At 40.4% G+C, this 22,695-nt stretch overlaps 1 protein-coding gene across 3 annotated transcripts in view; it reads right to left on the bottom strand.

Moving 5' to 3' along the window:
• The window catches only part of NELL1 (neural EGFL like 1), an 821,645-nt gene that overhangs the window by 424,927 nt on the left and 374,023 nt on the right, over positions 1–22,695 (bottom strand). For all 3 annotated transcript variants that reach the window (XM_027581185.2, XM_027581188.2, XM_027581186.2), the window contains exon 13: positions 4,580–4,705. In XM_027581185.2, coding sequence (XP_027436986.1) covers positions 4,580–4,705 — 126 coding nt within the window. The remainder of the gene's footprint in view (positions 1–4,579; positions 4,706–22,695) is intronic.

The following is a 22,695-nucleotide window of genomic DNA, read 5'->3' as shown; positions in this document are numbered from 1 at the left end:
GGCATAAAAATGAATGCTTACCCATTACTGTCAAGTACCTGTCTTATTGCTGCATGCTTTTGTCATAAATCACAGGTATCCTGCTTTCAAGCTGCCTGAGTATCTAATGATAACATCTTATCAAACAAGCAAAACACAGGCAGTTTAACTGGGGATAAATGAATGTCAGGGACCAGTAAATCAAGGAGTCTGACCATTGCAAAAATCAAAAGGTACAGAGAATAGAAAAGCACCCCACCAGCCTAATTTCAGGGAATCCTCCAATTTCGAAATTCATAAAAGAGCAAGGGCAACCCAGGGGTCTCTTACAGGACAGAAAGTGATGTAGACTCACACAAATCCTAAGGCCAAAAACTGGCCCAAGCATCAAATGCTTTCAATTTCACCCTTTCAAAGGGCAAGGGAAACCTTCCTAGAAAAAAGTACAAAGCCTCGTATAGAATACGGGGTCATGTCAGGGAATCCCCAGCCTCTAGGTGTAAAAATTAAGTTATAACACATTTTTTTATTGTTATGTTAGTCACCATACAGTACATCATTCGTTTTTGATGTACTGTTCCATGATTCATTGTGTGTATATAACACCCAGTGCTCCATTCAATATGTGCCCTCCTTAATACCCATCACCAGGCTAACCCATTCCCCCACCCCCCTCCCCTCTAGAACCCTCAGTTTGTTTCTCAGAGTCCATAGTCGCTCATGGTTCCTCTCCCCTTGTGATTCCCCCCCCCCTTCATTTTTCCCTTCCTTCTCCTAATGTCCTCCATGCTATTCCTTATATACCACAAATAAGTGAAACCATTTAAGTTGGGGGTAAGTATTCTCAATGTTAAACCCTTATTTTCCCACGAGATACGATTTTTTTTCCAATTTTTATTAAGATAAAAAGGGGGAAAGAGTTAAAGTTTCTTTTCTGTTTGACACATTGCCTTTCCCCTCCAGCATCAAGTTTAACATCTATTTATTGTCACAGGTGCAATCTTTCTAAAAGGACCATGGTTATCAGCATAAAGTTTCAAATGGCTATTTTAGGGTTTCTTCTCTGGACCTTATAAAGGACTAACAACTAACATGGGATTAAACACCCAATACTCATCTAAATTCTACTAAGACTTTCAAGAGGGATTGATTTGGCAAACATTGGAACATTTTTGATAGTGAATATACATTTGAGTTTTTTCACATGAAGACATTGCCTCATTAATCATGAACTCTCTGGGCACAGAGATCATTTATCACTATTCTCAGTGACCATATTTCCTAATACTCATGACTGATACTAATGATGTATTAGATATATGAATAAATGAATGAAATGGGTCAATCAATCAATCATTCAATAATCTATTACCAAAGTTGATAGATCTTACTTCTAGGCTCACTAATTTTTAGTTGAATCTAATTTTTCAGTATTACTACTGACCTCTAAGGCAGTTAAGGACAAGCTAAATGGCATACTAAAAGAAAGAGAACAGTGACCTTGACATATTTAGAAAACTAACAGTAGCAGCAGATACTAATTGATTTGGGACAGAGTCTGGAATGGACTTTGGAAATCAGGAATGCCAATAATGAGAAATGCTGTATCAGGAACTTGGGGCAAACAAAGGATGCCTTCAAGTCTGTCAGTTTCTCCAGAAAATGGTCTTTAGAAAATGAAACGTGAAAAGATGCCTTACAGTGGCCAACATCTATTATATACCTTACTTATTACCATAGACAAATAGCCACTTAGAGGAAGAAGTCTTTGCCAATAAAGAAATGACAGAGATTGGAGGTGGGGACCTGATCTATCTTGGAGAGCAAAGAGCACCTTTGGCCTAACAGGCTTACTTTCAGGACACCACGGTAAATATCAGAGTTCCAACTTACTATGCAAGCATCTAATGGAGGCCCTGGGATCTGGTTCAGAGGAGAAATGGCAGGGAGAATGCTTGTCTCTCAGCTCTCTGCACTCCCATCCATATTCCAGACTATAAAATCCTACCCTAATCCGCTCACTGCATGTTAACATGAGTTAACTCCAGTAGCTCCTTGTGGCTTGAAAAACACTCCACACACACTATTCTGGAAATCAAGCAACTTTTTCTTATTGTACTTTGCTTGTCCTTCCATCACAGCACTTAGTACAGATGTGCTTAATATCATCATGTTTTTGAGACTACTTTCCCCAACACACTCTGTACTGTTGGGGGAAAGAGGGTTATTTTAATAAACAGCTCCTGTTAAAGGAAACAAAATCTGTTGAGAATCTATTAAGTTTAAGTCACTACGTATTCATTAGCACCATTCACCAAATATTTCTGGTTTTCCAAACCTTCTAGGCACAAAGTAGAACTGCATTTCTTCATGCCCTTGTAGTTGGCTGGGTACCGGTGACTAGCTCTAGTCAACGAGCAGAGTGTGGAAAGGGTATGTGTCACTCTCTGATAACAATACTGAATGACTGTTTCAAGACCCTCCAGACTCTTTCATATCTTGATGACTGGCAATGTTCATAATACTGACTATTCTATCTGCTTGTACCCCACAGTAATTATGATGAGCAAAGCACCCTTCTTGTTGACCAGTGAAAGACAAACAAAACCTTGTTATTTTAGGTTAGTCATATTTAGGGTTGTTACTGCAGAACATCCTATCCTGACTGATGCAAGTGCCTGCAAGTGCCAAGATAAATGTTTTCATATATACAATCTGATGTTCATAATAACCTAAGAGCTACATATAACAGGTATAGCAGACACAGCAGATATGAGCTGTATTTTATAAATGAAATTTAGAGAAGTAAATAGCCCAAGGCCAAATAGTTTTGTTCATTCCTTCATTCAATAAATATTTGTCGAGCACGGCACTCTGCCAGGCTATGTTCTCCACAACCCCAGCTCCTCCAACTAGGTTATGTTTTAAGTAGCAAAGATAGGGAACAAAAGAGAAAAGGTCCCAGCTCTCAGATCTTACAATCTAATAGAGAGAAAATTTTTGAAAATCACATATAAAAAATAAAAACTCTACATGGTAATAAGTGATAGTCAGAAAATTAAAATCAGGTGATAGGATAATGGGTAGCTAATTATATAAATCAGAGAAAGTCTCTCTGAGCCTCTTTTTTTGCAGAGGGGATGCTTGGGTACCCACTGACACGCACATCCTTGTTTTTTACTCCAATAATACAGTTTGCTTTCTCAAAGTAATTCTATAAGTACATTTTCCATCTTGTTCCATATATAAACCACCAGGCAGGGCACCTATCCTTAAGAGGCTTTCAACAAGCATGGAGCTCCGATCTTCCTTCCTTTGTGAAAAAGTAAAGCAGAGGTGGTATTCTGCTATGATTTCAACAAGGCCTTTCTACACAGCAGGGCCTTAATCAAGGTTTACAGAGTTGCATGATATGTGCTGTTGTTGTTAGGAGGATATTCACTGGTTCCTTCTAATCTTAGGGTTAAGGTAAATCATAAGAAGAAACAATCATACAAAACATCAGATTTCTAGATTGTTTGTTTATAGGTCCAAAAGAGTTTTGCATCCCCTTTAAAATGTTTAGCTCTCAGCATGCTGTGTTGATGCAATCTCTTTTTTCTCTGGGAATTTTAGTTATACTACATGAAAGATAAAGGAGATTGGCTATCTGTGGCCATCAGAAACCTGTATTAATCTCATATCACCAGCTCCTTAGCCAAAAAATAATAACATAAATACACAACAATCAATGGGAAAGGTTATTTGGACACAGAAACATGCTCCCTAACTTTTGCAATTTTTTGCACTTCTGTAAAGGTCATTGGGAATAAAATACACCTAAGAGTGGCAGTCCATTCTGAGTGAAAAATTCAGTTTATAGGCCACTGTTAATAGAACAAAAAAAAAAAAAAAAAAAAAAGATGCAGGAGTCAGGGAAAGGTACAAAATGACTGAAATTCTGTGTTCGAGGGGCACTTTTCTTATAGATTACAGGTTGGTCATTTAAAGACATTTGACCAAAAGAAAAAAGACTCAGAACTTTCTACCATCCTTAACCAATTTACTGTTCATACCTCCATATATATATAATTGGAAGTATATTGGAACCCCCAAACCAAATGCCCCACAAGGCCAGCGTTGCTCACACGAAGGCACCGCCCATATCCCTAGAATGCCAGTTTAGTGCTGAGAGCCCTGCCATATAGGGGAAACTGACCATCAGCATATGTCAATCCAGAGTCTTGACTGGCTCCCATACATGCCCAATTCCTGCCCACCAGGTATTCCACTGCCCCTCTAAATTTAATCCTTGTCTTTCCCAATGGGAACAAAGTACATTTTCTTATATACAAAAACATTTCAGCATGATAGAAGAAAAATAGTTTGATACTTTTCCATTCTTAAAACTGATATCTCTAAGTCCACTGGGAGTAGAAATAAATTACGCAGGCAAATTTTTTTTACAACTTTTTTCTCCAAAGGGGAGGGTGAAACAGTGCAAGAGAAAAACTAGCCGGGTTACAGTACTACCTAGTACACTTAGAGTTAAATTTAACAACACACATATGGCAGAGAGAAGGACTGAATCAGAAAAACAGTGTTGCTTCTTCATGCTCACCTGTGCAAGAGAAGTCATCCACTCGGATATAGCCTGGGACACAGTCACAGCGATATAACCCAGCCAAGTTCACACATACAGTATTGGCATGACAGTAATGCATCTTAGCTGCACACTCATCAATATCTGAAGGAGAACAAAAGAAGCAACATCGCAGTTAGGTGAATGAACTTTATTTAGTGTGCTCATCTTACAATGAAATTTAAAAAGGCAAATGCCCATCAAAGCTAAAAGAAAAAGCAAGATGCAGTAAACACAAAACTTAAATGCAAATTCAACTGCATTCAGGTTCATTAGATCCCATCTTGAGCTGAAAGTATTTCAAGAAAGATGCATGGTGAGATGTTAACAGTTAAGAAACCAAGAAGTATGAAGATTGAATCTGCTATTCAATCTTAGTCTATTAGTCTCTCACCAAGAAGGATGCTGGATTTAAACATCCAAAATCAAAGAGTTCTGAGTCCAGTGAGTTGATACCAATTAATATTTATTAGGTGTCCACTGTACATGGTGTAGCTTTTATCAGAGAGATCAAGGGGATCCAGGCCTCTCTGCTCAGGTGTCTTACTAAGACACGCTTTAATCCATCTGTTAAAAAATGATGGCGCAGCCAGTTTCTCCCATGTTGTACTGTGAATACAGACAACAGCTGTTGTCTAATGCAAACTGACATCTTTCATTCCTTGACCTGGAGATCCTTCCCATGTGACAGAATAATGGGCTGATTCAACAAAAAGATCTTTTTCTCTCTGAAATGGAGGTCAGGGCATCACCAGCTTCCTCATAAGCATTCATGGTAAGAACTGAAATAACCTACAACCTTAAGTACAGACTTTAGTCTTTTCTGGAAGTTGTTTTCAGAAATGCCTTAAATGTTCATTTTACTCCGAGTGCTTATGGAGATGGAGAGGAAAGGATCACAGCACAGCATAAGGACCTAACACAATGAGAGTTCTGGTTCTTCCAGTTACTAGCCTGTGACATGCATTTAACCATGCTGAGTCTCAAGGTTCTTATCAGTTTGTCATACAGGCCAGTTCTAAACCTACTGCTTTACATCATTAAATTATCTAATGTAATTAACATACAATTCCATGATCCAAGTACACGCAGCACTACTGACATTTTGAAGTTTAGAAAATTGAGCCTTAGAGAAGTTAAATATCTGGCACAAAGTCATCCTGTTAGAACATGCTATACCCAGGATTTGAACTCAGAAGTCAATCTCTTATTTACTATGATTTACTTCATGAAAGCACCTTGAAAATGACAGTCAACCATGGTGTTACTATTAAGGTAATCACCAAAGTCCTAAGGCACTTCATGTGTAGAAACAGAGGATAAAAACAGCTATATTGGGGCACTAGGAATCTCACTTATCTATATAAAAGTAAAAGTGGATTGACTTATTTCTTAATAAAATACACTTAAATAATATCAGATTCTTTTCAGCACTAAAGATCTGTCAGCCCATAAATAAAAGTTACTGTGGAGTAACTGAGGTCCTAGAAAGACACACAGTTAGCAAGACTTGCTTAACTGTAAGTGCAAAACACCAGAAATCACTGAAATGCTTCAGGCAATAAAGTGTTCTACTTATACAAGATCATGTTCTTCCAAAAATGATCCAAGACAATGCACAATTAAAATAAATGGACAGTCGAATATAAAAACTATATAAGATTCTATCAAGCTGGGGTATGAAGGGAACTCTCCCACGAATTTAAGACAGAATAGTAACCGAGCATGAGGTGTAGTTCAGATCTTTCTGGCACCCAGAGCATTAGAATTCTTTAACAAGTCGATACCTGACATCATTTAAGCATTTTGCTTCACAGAACAGTGGTATCACAAAAGTCGAGAGGAAAAGGGTTTCAGGAAAGGAGTAATGATCACTTTTGTCATCGGCTAAGAAGCTGAATAAGATCAGGACATCACTAACCACTGGATTGGGCATGAAGCAGTTCACGGTGACCTTGACGGAAGAAGAGTAGATTTGGGAAGGTGGTGGAGAAAAGCCTGACTTGAGTCAATTAAAGACGGGATGGAAGAGGAGGGAATAGAGACAGAAAAACAAGGCAAACCTTTTGAGATTTTTTTTTCCCATAAAGAAAAATGGGGTAGTAGTTCTGGAGAGACTTGGTGTCGAGAGTGTCTTATTTCAGGATGGGAGAGATCACAGCACGTTTGTACACTTTGGGAAAGGATTCGATACGAGTGAAGCAAACTGATGATATAGAAGAAAGAGATCATTGCAGGAGCCAAATCTGGGGGGGAAGCAGTACACAGAATGGAACAAGTCATCTCTACAATAAGAACAAAGCTGAGATAAGGGAAGACATGGAGATGCGTTGGCATAGTTGGTGGTAAGATGAAGTCATTCTCCTTTGCTTATTTTTATTTTTTCAGTTAAATGAAAAGAGAGGGTAACGTCTGAGATTTAAGAAAGGGAGGAGCTATCAGATATTTAAGGAGGGGGATAAGGTATTAGTCATGTTGATAAAAGAGAACAAACATTTACTCAGAGCATATAGTACGGTGGCTGAGGAGCTGCTGTGATTTGTGATCACGAATGAGTTAAGTGAGAGCAGTCAGCATGGACCTGTGTTTTTCTCCAATTTCATTTAGGTATTTGGGGGCAGTAGAAGGGTGTAACCAGAGATGAATTCTTATGCAGATATAATGAGTAAACAGAGATACAGGGGAATTGAGGGTCTAAAGAAAGAGATGATGATGATGAAGTGCCAAGGAATCTCGGCTAATTAGGAGAGATGTGAGCACATGAAGATGGAGATAGACAGCTGAAATGGACTGGGTATTAGGGGTGGGCACTCTGCTGTAACTCTCAGATCTCACTTCAGAACTAAAGAACTTAATCCCCCAGCTACTGGGAGTATTGCCTGCTAACAATCATCAGCTGTTATCCTTTTAGGGAAACTGTCCTTGGCTAATGAGAGATAATACAGTCAGTCACACTTTCATCCTGGGAGTGAGCTACAACAAAGACTGCTTCTCATTTACCCCAGCTCAAGATAATTCTAAGGGACCATCCAGATTTCAGAGCACTCAGTGATATTGAGCTAACTTCTCCCTCTGTCCAGTCCTGCATTCTTCCCTTCCTTAGAGGCCTTCATCCCAAGAGCACTCCCTAATAAACTTCCTGCATGCCAGCCTCCATCTCAAAGTTTGCTTCTTAGGGAACCCAAACTGCAGTTTCCATGAGGGTACTAGAATGCATGAGCTAGAAAGCGAGGAGACGGGGTTATAAAGTGTGTGCTTGACATTAATATTTTGGAGCTGATTCAGTTATTGTTGATTTTAAGGTCTTTTGTGCAACGATGGGGGAGTGGAAGAATAGATCATTGTAAGTGAGAGGCTGGGAATAAATACCAAGAGAAGCCAGGCACTGGAGGGAGTTGGTTGGCATCAGTGTTGTTCCTCAAACATTACCAGTTTTCCTCTTCCTGGGTACATCATACAAATGTACTTCCCCATCCTCTTTGAAGTTAAGCATAGCTATATGACTGGGCATGATGTCTGAGCAAAGCATACCACCTCTAGGGGGAAAGATTAAGAGCCAGCAGCTGGCTTACCACATTTTCTTGCCCCTGCTTTGGAAATCATGGAAGCACAGAGATGGAGACATTCTCAGCCTGGGTCCCTGAGCGAGGAGTAGGCAACCAGACAAGCCTGATCAATATGTTGCATGAGTTACAAATATGCTTTTGTTCATTTAAGCCATTGAGCCCACCCTGGCTGGTAGAAAGGTGACTAGGAAAGGTATCTAAAAGAAAGAGATCATTAAGCTTGATCTTAAAAGATGAACAGAAATTCACCAAGTAGAGACCGGAGGTGGGGAAAGGTAAGGGAAACTCCAGAGGCTAAACTTGTTGTCTCTGTAGAGTTACGAAGGGAGAGAATCACTGAGTCATGAACATTAATTAGCCTTCTACTAGGCCCTGAAGCAGAGGATGAACAAAATGCCACCATTAACCTCACAGCCTGGCAAGACATTGGGCGAAACTTGTAAGTTGTACCAAGAACGGGAGACCTTTTAACAGGGGGATTGGATGTGGTCCGAGAGGGCCAGAGGAACAGTCTCTGTGGACATGATGTTTCATTGAAGACCTAAAACAGAAGTGAAACAGGTGAAGGGGAGAGGAATAACATACCAGACAGAGAAGAATGTTGGAGAAGAATTAGGGGAAGGAGCTTTGTCTATTTAAAGTGAAACTGGCAAGATAAGCTCAGGCCAGATCCTGCTGAGCCTTGTGGGCCACAGGAAGGAGTCTAGATGTTAATCAAGGCAGGGGCACAAACCAATTTGTTTTTAAAATACCACTCAGCTGTAGTGAAGAGAATGGACTGGAGCTGGCCAAACTGAAGGCTAAATCACCTTGGTATTTTACTCTCAGAGAGATAGCCACACTGAACTCCATCTCATTCTGCCAGGATGCCCAGACATTCTTTAGGATGAGAAACTAGTCAGGCCCATGGGCCACAGCTGCCAACCAGGCTGCTGACTACAATGAATGTTTCCCTGTCATGGACCCTTGTCAGCTCCTCCCAGAGAGAAACTCCTGGCTCATTTCCCTTAGGCCACTGGATAACTGATGAGAGGCATCTGCCTTATCTAGATTTGAAGGAGTTACTCGGCTGTAACAAGCTTATTTTGACTCAAACAGCCAAACCATCCCTTTGTTTCAGAGGATTCTAAGACCCTAAATGAAAATATTTTCAAAAACAGGACAAGGGAATGGTTAGAAGATCCCAGGGAGAATTTCTCACATAAATTTCTTCAACCTTTACTCTCTCCAAGTCACAAACGACCCCATGCCATACATCCCCACTGCTCCAGTGAGGTGTCTTTAAGCTGTTTTCATTTTCACTTCATACCACTGATAATTTCAACTCTTGCAGATCTCATAATTTCCTGGTAACAGTCCAGAAAAAGCACCAAAATAAAGCAGAAAAGTTGACAAACATACCAGAGAATTAAACTGTTACAACCTTATCTTTGTTGCCTATCCCCCATTATGCAAACACCAGATATAAAAATACCTGATGGTATAACTAACGCAGAGGGGAGGGAAAAAAATTGTCAAGTGTTTAGAGTCATCTAGCTGGGTCTCTTGAAGCAATAATACAGAAGGAAGGAAATGAGAATTTCTCCATTTTTAGGATGGGGCTGGGGATGGACTAGCAACGCATTTGCTGAAACAAAAGATTGCCTCATCAACCCCGCAGACAGTTCTGATAGGACTCAAGAGTGCTTCAAAAGGAAATCTGATTATAGAAAGAATCAAAACAGAATTAACGAACATCTTCAGAGTTGAGATACCCTGAGAAAACAATCTTGAGAACTAGTGAGCTGAGATTTTTAAGATGAGCCTAAGACAAACGGTGCATACTGTTCAGAAAGATTCTGAAAGGTAATGAATAATTACAACAACAAGCAAACAAACCCCAGACAGAACTCCCTAATGAAGGAATGAACTGATGCTCACAGAGAGAAATACATAGGGCCCAAAGAACCAAGGATTTTTAACCTGAAAGCCGTCTGACCTTTGCCCAGGTGTTGCAGGTGTTCTGCCTGAAGCCGATTTCTTTCTCAAGCAATGGTCTCTCCAGGTGTGACACTCAATCCAAATCCAGGAGACAAGAGGCTCCACCTAAGGCTGAACCTCAAGGTGGGGGCTGGACACACTCTAGTCCAGGTTCAAGTTAAAGGTCTCAATCAGTCTAAGAAGTTTTTATAAGAACAACAGTTAACCTAATTACTGGAAGGATGAATGGATTAAAAAAAAAAACTGCACCATTAGGCACAGGGTAATACCAAGAAGAATTTGAGGTTCAATGTGTATCACCTCAGAGGGTAAAACTAGGAACAGCCGCCTGGCACCCGGTTAGTACTCATTTTTATGAGTATTTCTCATAGATGTCATTTCTATGTATTAAACACTGTGCTACATATTCACCAGATAGCGTCTCATCACTCCATTTATTCTTCTTGAAGGAAGTAGGTAGCCCCATGTCATGATGAGGGAATGCAGCTCAGAGATTATTAGGTCACTTGCCCAAGGCACAAAGTCAGAAGCCTAGGAGCCTGGGTTTGAATACACATGGTCTGATTTCAAAGTTGGCACAGTCCACACTGTAGCATTTCTAGTCCTCAATAATGATTCAATCCTATAACTCTGTTAGATACATCTGATGCGGCCAGGAAGCATATGGAAACAAGTAGATCTCCAAATTCTATGTCTGTGTGCAAAGCTGTTCCTAACATTTGTTCTGGTATTATACTCTGTTCAAAGAGCGATGCTACACCATGCATCACTGGTTCTTTGGCTCTTTTAAATCACTCTTAACACTTTCACACTTTAGGCTCCAGTGACCCAGAGCCCCAAAACAGGTAGCAGCATTCTGTTCCCACCTTGAACCCACAGCTTGATACAGTCTCTATGCTGGTTGCGTAAGACTGATTGCCTCCTCTAGGATTAGAAACTACAGACAAAAGACCTGGTTGTTTTCTTTTACATATTTTTCGAGAAACATCTATAAACCCCACTGCAGTATATATCAGCTCGAGTATAATGGGGCTCAAATTACGATTCATTCGTATAGATTGCTTGTCACCTTTGAAATATTGGAGCTCATCTTCTGGTGGTCTTTTGAGGTAATAAAAATACATGATTTATGTCCCTCCCCAGGATGGTGAAGTAGTTTGTTTTCATTTTAAAAAGGTATACTTATGGACTTTAAAATGAAACTTGATGTGGCATAATGATTCTTCATATATCACCAGCCTCCATCTGCATAAGAGTTCAGAGCAAACATAGAACCGAATTTGGCATTATCATCATTAAATTAGAGTGCAGGGTCTGGGTAGCAAAGATAGAAGCAAATGCAAAGAATTCTCTTGATAAAATGGTGTGTTCTACTCAGACTTGTTTCTAAGAATTTCCTAGAAAAGGGCAATATAGAAAAGATTGGAGCTGGGGGGTTGGTGCAAGGTGGTTATGCCTACCTCTCGTGCATATTTAAAAAGGAAACAGAATGGGGAAAGCAAACCAAGATTTACTGAGACTGTGCTCTGTTGCAAGCTCTGTGGATATCCCATCTCATTATTTCCATCCCATGGACTAGCATCGGAAATTACATACAGAGTACCTAGAATTTCAACCCAGGTCCCTGTGACTCCAAGAAGCATACTTGTTCTACTCTGACTGCTGGACCAAGAGCACTGGATTGACAGTCAAGAGTCAGGTTACGTTCCCGCTTTTTCTGTTAGGTAACTATAGAACTGGCAAGTCACTTTTTCTTCTCTAGACCTTGATTTTCCCATCAATACAATCAGGGAGTTGGACCAGAGACTATCTAAAGACCACCCGCCCCCTCCATCCTAAAGTTCTTGACATATTCAAATTTTTCTGTCCACGGATCATAAAGCCTACTGAAGCACTTTCTCCCCTCTCTCCTCCTGTTTTGAGGAGCTTGACATTCCAGAAACTTTCTGAAGACACAAGTTCTAGAGAATACTATTCAGATGACCCAAGTGTTCTCACTGTTCCTTGATACCTATTGTCAACTGAGTTGGCTCCTCCCCTGAAAACCAAGAGCAGCTAGATCTAGCAAACATATATTCATACAAAAGCATGGATTTGGGCAAGTTCTCCATAGACCAGTAAATTAACTTGCAGGGCAATTCTACCAGACTTTAATCTCCTGCATTTGCAGAAATCATGAGTTATAAAAACATGGTGGCATTGGCCAGTCAGTTGTTATATTAGAATTATCAATACTCTCCCACTGTGTCAGACTGGATATTTTTTAAAGTCTCTATGATCTCTGACTTGAACTTATAAAAATCCAGTCTGATAGACAAGATACAGATTATTATGCCCTATTTCAGATGAAAGAAGTCCAGAGAAGACAGAAATAGAGCCCCAAAGGTAGATAGATAATCATTGAGATTTTAACAAAAGCAAGGTCTTCTAGCTCTGAAACTAGTGTTTTATCCAATGCTCATGCTTCTCTATAATTATGGTTTTCTTCCTGAAGCAAGGACTATAAACCAAATGCCTAACAGAAGCCAGGTAGAAAATCTATATGCAAAATAGGTCCCTTCAACAAAGAAATACATTTTTGTCTCTTATTTTTCTTAAAACATACATCAATCTTTCCTTTTCCTACTTCCAAGAACAACAACAACAACAACAAAATGGTTCTTTCTTTTAGGGAGAAGGCATAGTGCAAGGCCAAGGACTCATGGACAGTGACACTGAACCTCAGTGGTGGAAAGACAATAGCAAGAGTTTGGACTGTGAACAACCAGAGTTCCAGTCAGATAATGCCATGAAGGAGTAATAAGACATCACCACATGGCACTATGTGCTAAGTGCAGTTTAGAAACGTTCAGTAAATTGTCTAAGGTCACATAGCTAGGAGATATACCTAGACTGCCAAGATATGAATTCTGGTAGAATGGCTTCAGAGTCTAACTCTGAACCGTCTAGTACTACCTCTCAGAGACTGGGCTAGACCTCTGATCTTTCTAGAGAAGTTGCATATTCAAGCATTAATTTTTTAGAATTTGTGTTCCTTCTTTTCCCAAACATTTCAAACCAAGCAAAATATATTTATCGGATTCAACCCATGAATGTGCCTTAAAGCATGTTATCACAAGGAGCTTTAGTGGAGCAAGGAAGAAAGGAGCAAAAGGAAGAAGGGAGAGAGGAAGACAACAAAAAGGGAGGAGGACGACATGGAGGATGAAGGAAGGGAAGGAGAAAGAGAAGGGGAAACAAAATGGTTAGACAACCTAGGGAGGTGCCTAGATAACTTCTGTGGACTAAACTGTGCACCCCTTTCAAATTTATGTGTTGAAATCCTAACCTCCATTATGATGGCATTTGGAAATGGGGCTTCTGGGGGGTAATTATGTTTAGACGACATGATGAGAGTGGTGCCTCAAGATGAGATGTATGCTCTCATATGAAGAGGCTCTAGATAGTTTGTCCTTGCTCACTCTCTGCCATGTGAGGACACAAGGAGAACACAACCATCTGTAGGCCAGGAGAGCCTTCACAAGAACCCATCCACAGTGACACCCTGATCTCAGACTTCCAGGCTCCAGTATGGTGAGTCAATTCATTTCTACTATCGAAGCCATCCAGTCTATAGCGTTTTCTTAGGCAGATCCAAAGTAAGAAAATGACTCTAAGTTTCTCTGTTGCCTGGTGAAATGGATTTTTACATCATCTTCTAAGATAGGTGTCAAACAAATATGTCGCTTGCCAAATCAAGTATTTGCAGATAAAAAATCCAAGTAACCTTTTGGTCATCCCATGCATGGTAAAAAAGTCTTCCTAGAGTTACATACACCATAATCTAGAAATTAGGTTGTTGGTTTTATGACATTTAAATGTATTTTCCAAATATAGCTATGTCAGATATTTGAAAAACCCATGCCAGGATGTTTATTTTCCCTGATGGGCTCAATTTCTGAATCAAACACTGTCATAAAATAGCATATCTCTGTGCCATTGGAAATCAAAGCATACCAATTTCTAGGTGACATTGGAAAAGCACTGTAAGACATCACCTTAAGACTTTCTTCCCAGCCTGGCATTCTGACCTTTGAGAATGTCCATAACCTGATATGAAATGTCTGCAAGGAAAGCAGCACAGTGAGTGAAAGTTAATTCAGTTTTGGCCTCAGGATGTGCCCCAGCCTATCTGAATCCACCTGTATCTGAATTCTACTTCAGCCAACGATATCAACAAAACCAGTGAGTTATTCCAAAGGGGTCTAAGGTTTTCTCAAGAGTTGTGCGTCAGTTGGACTAACAAAGAACACGCTGGAAATGTAGAAGCTACCACGGTCTCTGGTCTTCCCTACATTTAGGAAAGGAAATTCAAAAGGTGTTAAGAGACTGCTGGATTCCACTGGAAGTAAAGATCCAAAGGTCAGTGGAATGTGGTCCCAGTCTTCTGGCTTTTACACGAAATGAAAAAAAAAAAAGCCAATGAAGAACGTAATCTCGGGCGCCTGGGTGGCTCAGTTGGTTGAGCAACTGCCTTTGGCTCAGGTCATGATTTGGAGTCCCGGGATCAAGTCTCGCGTCGAGCTCCCCGCTCAGCGGGGAGTCTGCTTCTCCCTCTGACCCTCCCCCTTCTCATGCTCTCTTTCTCCCCCATTCTCTCAGATAAAAAATAAAATCTTAAAAAAAAAAAAAAAGAACGTAATCTAGCAGAGAGACGGTCACATGAACATGAACCTTGTGAGGGCAATCTAAGTCCTACTAGAGAAAGAAATGTCTAATTCCAACAAAGGGAATTGGGGAAAAATTCACCCACAAGATATCTGAGTCTTGGGAAGGCAAGAAGATGTCTTCATAAAATGTTGATGACCTTCCCTTATCACTGATTGAATTGGGCAACAATTCTTTATCCCCCCCCCCAGTTTTAGCAAGATATAATTGGCATATAACACTGTGTAACTTTAAGGTGTATCACATAGATATGATACACTAAAATAATGCAGAATGATTACCACCATAGCCTTAGCTTATACTTCTATCACGTAACTGCCACATTTTTTGTGGTAATAAGGTTTAAGATCTATTCTCTTAGCAGCTTTCAAATATATAATACAACATCATTAACTAGAATCACCATGCTAGTGATCACCATGCACCATGGTACATTAAATACCAGCAACTTATTCATCTTATAACCGGAAGTTTGTATTATTTAACCATAAAAAGATGAATGGATTAAGAATATGTTGCATGTACATATATGTACAAAAGAATATAATTCAGCCATGAGAAAAAAGGCAATATTACCATTTGAACAACATGGATGGACCTTGAGGGTATCATGCTAAGTGAAATAAATCAGAGAAAGACAAATACTGTATGATACCACTTGTATGGGGAATCTAAAAAAAAAAAAAAACACACTGTCAGAGACTAGAACGGTGGTCACAGGGGCTGGGGTGTGGGAGAAATGGGGAGATGTTGGTCAGCTGTTCTTCTGCTTTACGAAGATAAAGGAAAGTCAGCTGAGAATGAAAGAGAGGAGAGAGAGCAATACCACCAGGAAAGCCATCTATATCCTCTGTATCTCTGGTCTCAATTTTTTATAGTAAGTAGACTTTATTGATCACTACTTTGTGCCATGCACAGTTTTAAGCACTTTGCATGTATTCATTTCATCTTCACAATTACCAGATAGGCATATATTAATATTTTTGTCTTATGGACACACAAGAGGCTAACCAGCTGGAAGATGATCTTGGCATCTACTCTCTTCTTCCTCTCTACAGGCCACCTGAGCTTCCCCCTTCTCAATAAGAATATATACCTTCCTTGGTTAATTAAATAGCAATTTGCTGTAGTCACAATTGGCCATATTATTTATCGACCACCCTTACCATGCAGTCAAAATAAAGTGCACAGGCTTTAGTCTTATAAAAATAAATGATTTGATGCCAGAAGTTTATGTCTGATTCACTACAGCACCAAATTAACCAGTGATTAAATATCAGACTGTGAATTGCACAAACAGGGTCCTGTAGACCAATGAGCAGGTAGTTAATGAACACAACCTAGATTCAATAAAACCAGTACCTGTGTTCCAGCATCTATCTGTATGATGAATGACTATCAGCTGAATGTACTCAGAAAGGCAAGCTACTTCTTGTGTGTTTCCTCACGTGGAGACATTCCTCAGATGAAATAATCTTCTTGAACAGAAACCAACATTATTCCCAATTCCAAATTCTTACACATTTGACTGAATCCATGTACTCCAATATGAAAATCAAAACCATAAAGTATTTAAGCTGGTTCTTAAAAATCACCAAGTCCAGACTTGTGTACAATGTGAATGGATGGGAAGACAGGAAACAAATAACACAGAATAATGACTCATAACCTATTTTCCTCTGAAAATACAATCCAAAAACAGAATGAAAAACATCACTCAAAAGGCAGGAAATGGAAGACAAGCTGGTTTCCATGTAGTTCACTGGTCTTAAGATATCTTTAAATGGAAGAACCCTTTAAAAAAATGATAGCTAACATTTTATAGCTTTTACTGAGTGCCAGGTACCACCCTAACACATACTAATTCATTTAACGTTCATAATAACCCTCTGACGTAGTATTTTTAGCATCCCAAGTGTACAGATGAAGAAATTAAGGCATGGAGAGACTAAACAACTTGCCCATGGTCACATAACAGGTAAGGGGCAGAACTAGAACTCAAGTCTAGGTAGATCTGGCTCCCAAGGTGGTGCTTTACTCTCCATGCCACAGCTCTCAACTAGAGTGAAATCACCTATAAGGGATGGGGGGACAAAAAGCAGCTCGTGGGGGAACAAAAAAATCTTAGATATAAAAGTTGTGATTCTCCAAAGAGAGAGAGAGAGAGAGAGAGAGAGAGAGAGAGAGAGTGTGTGTGTGTGTGTGTGAACAGATATATGGAGCATCTATGGTATTAAAATTTCATGGGAGAGTGATAAGGAAAAAATGTCTCAAAGACACCTTAGGCAGCAGATAATGAAACAAAGTTTAAGAAACACTGTTCTATACTGCCCTGCCTCTATTTGAAATATTATCTAACTTGGAAGCCCAGTATACAAAATAGAATCAAACACTACATCAAATTAAAAAGCTTCTGCCCAGCAAAGGAAACCATCAGCAAAATGAAAAGGCAATCAATGGAATGGGAGAAAATATTTGTAAATCATTTATCTGAGAAGGGGTTACTATTTAAAGTTTATAAAATTCATCAAAAAAATTGTATTAAAAATTACCAGAGGATCTGAATATTTCCCAAAGACATACAAATGGTCAAGTAAATGAAAGGTGCTTAACATTACTATTCATCAAAGAAATGCACATCAAAACCACAAGGAGGTATCACTGCACACTTGTGAATGGATATTATCCAAGGGATGCATGAACCCCAAGGTTTATAGAAACATTATTTACAATAGCCAAATAATGGAAACACCCCAAGGGTCCATCAGCTGATGAACGGATAAAGATGATGTGATATATATATTCGGAATATTACTGAGCTGTAAAAAATAATGAAATCTTGCCATTTGCAACAACATGGATGGAGCTACAGAGTTATGCTAAATGAAATAACTCAGAAAAAGACAAATACCGTATGATCTCACTCAAATGTGGAATTTAAGAAACAAATGAACAAAGGGGAAAAGCAAAAGAGAAGGCAAACCGAGAAACAGACTCTTAACTATAGAGAACAAACTGAGGGTCACCGGAGAAGGGGGAGTGGGGATGGCGAAACAGGTGATGAGTGATGCACTTGTGATGATGAGCACTGGGTGTTGTACGAAGTGTTAAATCACTAAGTTGTACACCTGAAACTAATAGTATACTGTATGTTAACTGGAATTTAAATACAAACTAAGAAAAAAAAGTGTTGGAGAGGATGTGGAGAACTGGAAACACTTGTACACTGTTGGCTGGAATGTAAATGAGTAGAACCGCTATGGAAAACAGTATGGAGGTTCCTCAAAAAATTGAAACTAGATCTACCATCTGACCTAGCAATTCCACTCCTGGGTATCTATCTGAAGAAAGCAAAAACACTAATTCAAGAAGATATATGTACCCTCGTGTCTACTGCATCATTATTTACAAAAGCCAAGATATGGAAAAAACCTAAGTATCCATCAACAGATAAATGGATAGAGAAAATATGGTGTATATGATCACTGAAATAGTATTCACTCATAGAAAACTCTTCCCATTTGTGACAACATGGGTGGACCTAGAGGGTATTATACTAAGTGAAATAAATTAGCCCGAAAAAGACAAATACTGCATGATCTCACCGAAACGTGGAATTTAAAACAAAGCAAAACAAACAAACAAACAAAAAGACACAGGAAACTCATATAGAAAACAGATTGGTGGTTGCCGGAGTGGGGACGGAGGTGGGTGAAAGATTACGGGGCGGGGGGGGGTGGTCAAAAAGTACAAATGTCCTGTTACTGGAAAAATCAGTTCGGGAGGTGTAATGCACAGCATGGTTAGTGTATTTTAAAACACTGTTTTGTGTTTAAAAAAATTAAGCAGGGCTGCAATGGTGAAGAATAGGCTTAAGCGTGTGGTTGGGATGAAGTGGAAAAAGCAAACAATCCACCTGTTAGCTTACGTGAATAACGCTGCAATGAAGATTGCATACAAGTTTCTAGTCAAGTCCCTGTTTTCTATTCCTTTAGATATATATTTAGGAATAAAATTATTGAGCCAGCTGGTAATTCCATGCTTAGGTTTTTGAGGAACCACCAAACGGTTCACCACTGTGGCTGGACCAAAGATGAGAGGTTTCCAGGAGCTGGGAGAAGAAAGAGAGGAAACCTTATTGCTTAGCAGTTACAGGGATGCTGTGGGGTGAGGAAAATGTTTCCAAAAGAGAGAGTGGTGATAGTGGCACAGCATTGTGAATGTAATTAATGCCACTGAACTGTAGGCTTTACAATGGCTAAAATGGCGAATTTTAGGTTATACATATTTTACCACCATTTGTCAAATAATGCAATGTATCAAAAATCAATTATCTGTACACTTTAAATCAGTGAACTTTATGATATGTGGATTATCTCCTAAAGTTGTGTTTTTATAAAAATGGGGGGTGGGATGGGGAGGACAATGCCAAGCCTGCAATTCTCCTTTCTCAGGAAAGAGGAAACACGTATGCCCCTGGGTAGCTGAAATTCATGGAGCTACAAAGAAAACAATGGTGAAATCTTAGTTCAAATCCCAGCTTTGCTACCAATTACTGTTACTCTAGGAAAGTCCCCTAATGTTTCTGAACTTGAGTTTCCACATCTGAGAAATAGTGTTTTTGTGAAGATTCAATGAGATTGACTCATTACACACATTATGTACCTTGCACTGCATCTCAGACCTCAAGAAATGTCTTCAGCTGCTGCTTCTCACTCTTTTGGTTAAAAGGTAGCCTTTTTCAACAGGCTACCAGGCCTGGTTCTCCTCTCTGGCCAGCCCTGGGGACCCCAGCCATAATGAGTATCTCCTCAAGTTACTACCCTCTGCCTGTCAGTGACTCATCCACTGAGCCAGCTGAGGCTCCTTGACTAAGTCCTTTGCAAGGCAAAAAGAGCAAGTCATTTTCCTCGGAGCCTGCCGACCCACCACTGGCCACAACAAGACTGCCATGTCCTGCCCAGACAAACTCACTTTTCCCTTCCCCTGCCTGAGAGCACGTACAATTCCTTGGACCAATGATGGTGTGGAAGGTCTTGCCTGGGGGGGGGGGGGGGGGGGGGGGGGGGGGCGGGGGGGCGGGGAGTTCTGTATTGTCTTAGTTCATTAAGTTGTGAAAAATGAAAATGCCTACATATAAACCTCAAAATGTATGATTTCTGAGTGGAAAGCTCTTTCACAAGTGGCAAAATAAGATTCTTGACTACATTAAAGGCTGATATAGGTGCATTGGTCTTCCTAACTTGGATAAACAATCAGTCTTGGAAAAGTAAATTTAAATACCCATGATATAATAATTATGATAATAATAGCATTTCCTAGATTTAAAAAAAAGTGCTGAGATCCATCCTTTTAGATAGATATTGAGGCCTAATTTAGAGACATGCCTGAGAGCTGCAAACAAATTTTAGAATTCTAAAATACACCTCCCTCCACAGAACAGAGAGAGAGAGAGAGAGAGAGAGAAGGGGGTGGAAATGGAATCGGAGGATACAGAATATTGAATGCTTACCCACAAAAATGAACTGGGTAAGAAAGCTGGAGAAAGAAAACAGGGCCAGAGCTCAATCAATGACAGCCTCCTCCCTCAGGGTCTTACACACTTACATCCCCGAAGCACCTAATTCAAGGTGAAGATTCTTTTACTAAATGGTGCCATCAGGTCTCTCTAAAAAGCTCCATTAAGAAGTGCCACTGGTCTTCCCAAGGACTGTTTGCTGCACTACGTTGGGTGGAGCAAGACAGAGGGGGCAGACTTGTCATGGCCAGTTCCGCAGGGACAGAGTGCTTCCCTGGGCCTGACTATACTGAGTGGGGTGGTCACAGAGATGAAGACAGCTTGGCCGGGGCTTCCATAGTTCATAAGTGGAGACAGAACGCTGCAAGCACTTTAGAGAAAATATGCATGCAACGGTCACATGAAAGTAATGAACAATTCTATGTAGCAAAGGGCATGACACATGCGGTCATAAAAAACAAAGAAATGTTCACAAGATCGATAAGGGAAAAGGTAAGACATGAAAAGAAAAGGACTACCAAAGGGAAGACCAAGGGCGTTGAGAAGACACATCCAGGCATGTGACTTCACAGCACTGAAAGGTAGAGGGGAGCCGCAAAGGAAAGCATGAGGACGGTGAGCACAGGTCAGGTCAAGGCAGGTCAGGTCAAGGCAGGTCTCGAATACCCATGCTAAGGGGTGTGCACTTCATTCCTGAGGTCAAGGGGGATAGAAGCGCTACATGAAAATACAAGCTGCTAGATGGGTAGCAACTTGGGGGAAGGGAAAATTTAAAAATATTTTTATTTCATTCTTAAATAAAACAGTAATGAGGTGTGTGCAGGTGTTGAGAGCAGCAACTTTGGACTGCTTAGGTCATTGCTTAGATCTGTAAAATGAACGAACAAATTAACATGGAAGTATGAAAGGGTTTTACACTAGAGAATGATAGGATCACTGATGAGTTTTTTAAAAGATCCTTCTGGCGATGCGTAGAGCATGGATCTGACAGGGGAGTATTGGTGATCACATTAAGAACAGTGCCAGTAGAATGGGGGCAGAAGTATGATTGCAGGGGGTCGGTAAGTGGAGAGTGTGTGCACAAACTCGAGGCTAAAATATTCTACCTAGGGATGGGAGTTTATGATTTTAGGGATGGAGCAGTTAAGTGAAAGCAAGACCAGGAGCATAATGAAGACGTATGAGAGTAAAGGCGATTATAGTCCCAAAGATAAAAATCTCCCAGGCTGGACTTTTGCCCAGAACGATAGCATAGCTCCACGTGGAGGTGAAGCCCAAGCAGCTAGATACCAAAGACCTCAGTGAGTGAGGAGGAGTGGCCAGGATATTCGTCACTGACAGCAACTAGAAGGGATAGCAGGTGTTATGAGCAGATGGCCGGGACTTCAAAAGAAGATTGTGTATGAGGATGGAAGATGCTACTCTCAATGCAGCAAAGCTGTCTTTGGAAAAGCCAATGCTATATTTGAGCTCCAAGATACCTTCGGTGTGGAAGAAAATGCAACCTCCACTCAGAGAACTACAGCAGAGCTGTATCCCCAGAGGAATTCAAGGAGGCTAAGAGATGGAGGGACATTCTGCAAAGTTCGAGGGCGTTTGTTTAAAAGGCAGCCGAGTTTCCAGGGAACACAGTGCAATGGGAGGAAAAACAAGCAGAAAAAAAGATCAGGTCAAAGGACACCCAACATAGGATTGGAAGTAGTCACTTTAAAAAGCCCATTGATAAGAAGACCTGGCAGTTTGTGCAGTGGGTCAAGATGACAGAAATTGAAAGGCATATGGCTCCCGCAGGGGCAGGAGCTGATCAGAGGCAATGTCAAAGGCCTGGTGAAGCTGTTCAGTTGACAAGTACAGCCTTTGCCAAGGAACCAAACTGAATGCTAGGGAGTTTTCTGGCCAAGGAAGAGGAAGAACTACTGGCAACTTCACCACGATAACTAAACCGCCCTCACCCCCACCCCCAACAAGAGGACTCTGCTCAAGTGGTAAAAGATGGCATTTGTGGGTGGCAAGGGTAACCACTCATTTGTCATCTGGAGTGTTGAGCTGGGTTCCTGCTTTCAGTGGGGTGCTGCAGCTGGCCTGAGCTCATGAGATCTGACTACTTGTTATGTTTACAAATCCAGTCGATGACTTCACATTGGCAGCAGTGTTCAAGCCTGGAAATCAACAAACTCTATAAACAAGGCCTTCTGCTCCCCCAATCTCTGAACCAATCATTGCTAAACATTTAGTTGCACACCACTGCCTGCCCTACCCTTGTTCCCATAGCTCATGGGAAACTAGACTTAGGTCTCATACTCCCATGGGGTTCTCTACACTGA

The sequence above is a fragment of the Zalophus californianus genome, chromosome 11 (assembly GCF_009762305.2).
Source record: "Zalophus californianus isolate mZalCal1 chromosome 11, mZalCal1.pri.v2, whole genome shotgun sequence".
Lineage (NCBI taxonomy): Eukaryota > Metazoa > Chordata > Mammalia > Carnivora > Otariidae > Zalophus > Zalophus californianus.
This window is presented reverse-complemented; position numbering and strand designations above follow the sequence as displayed.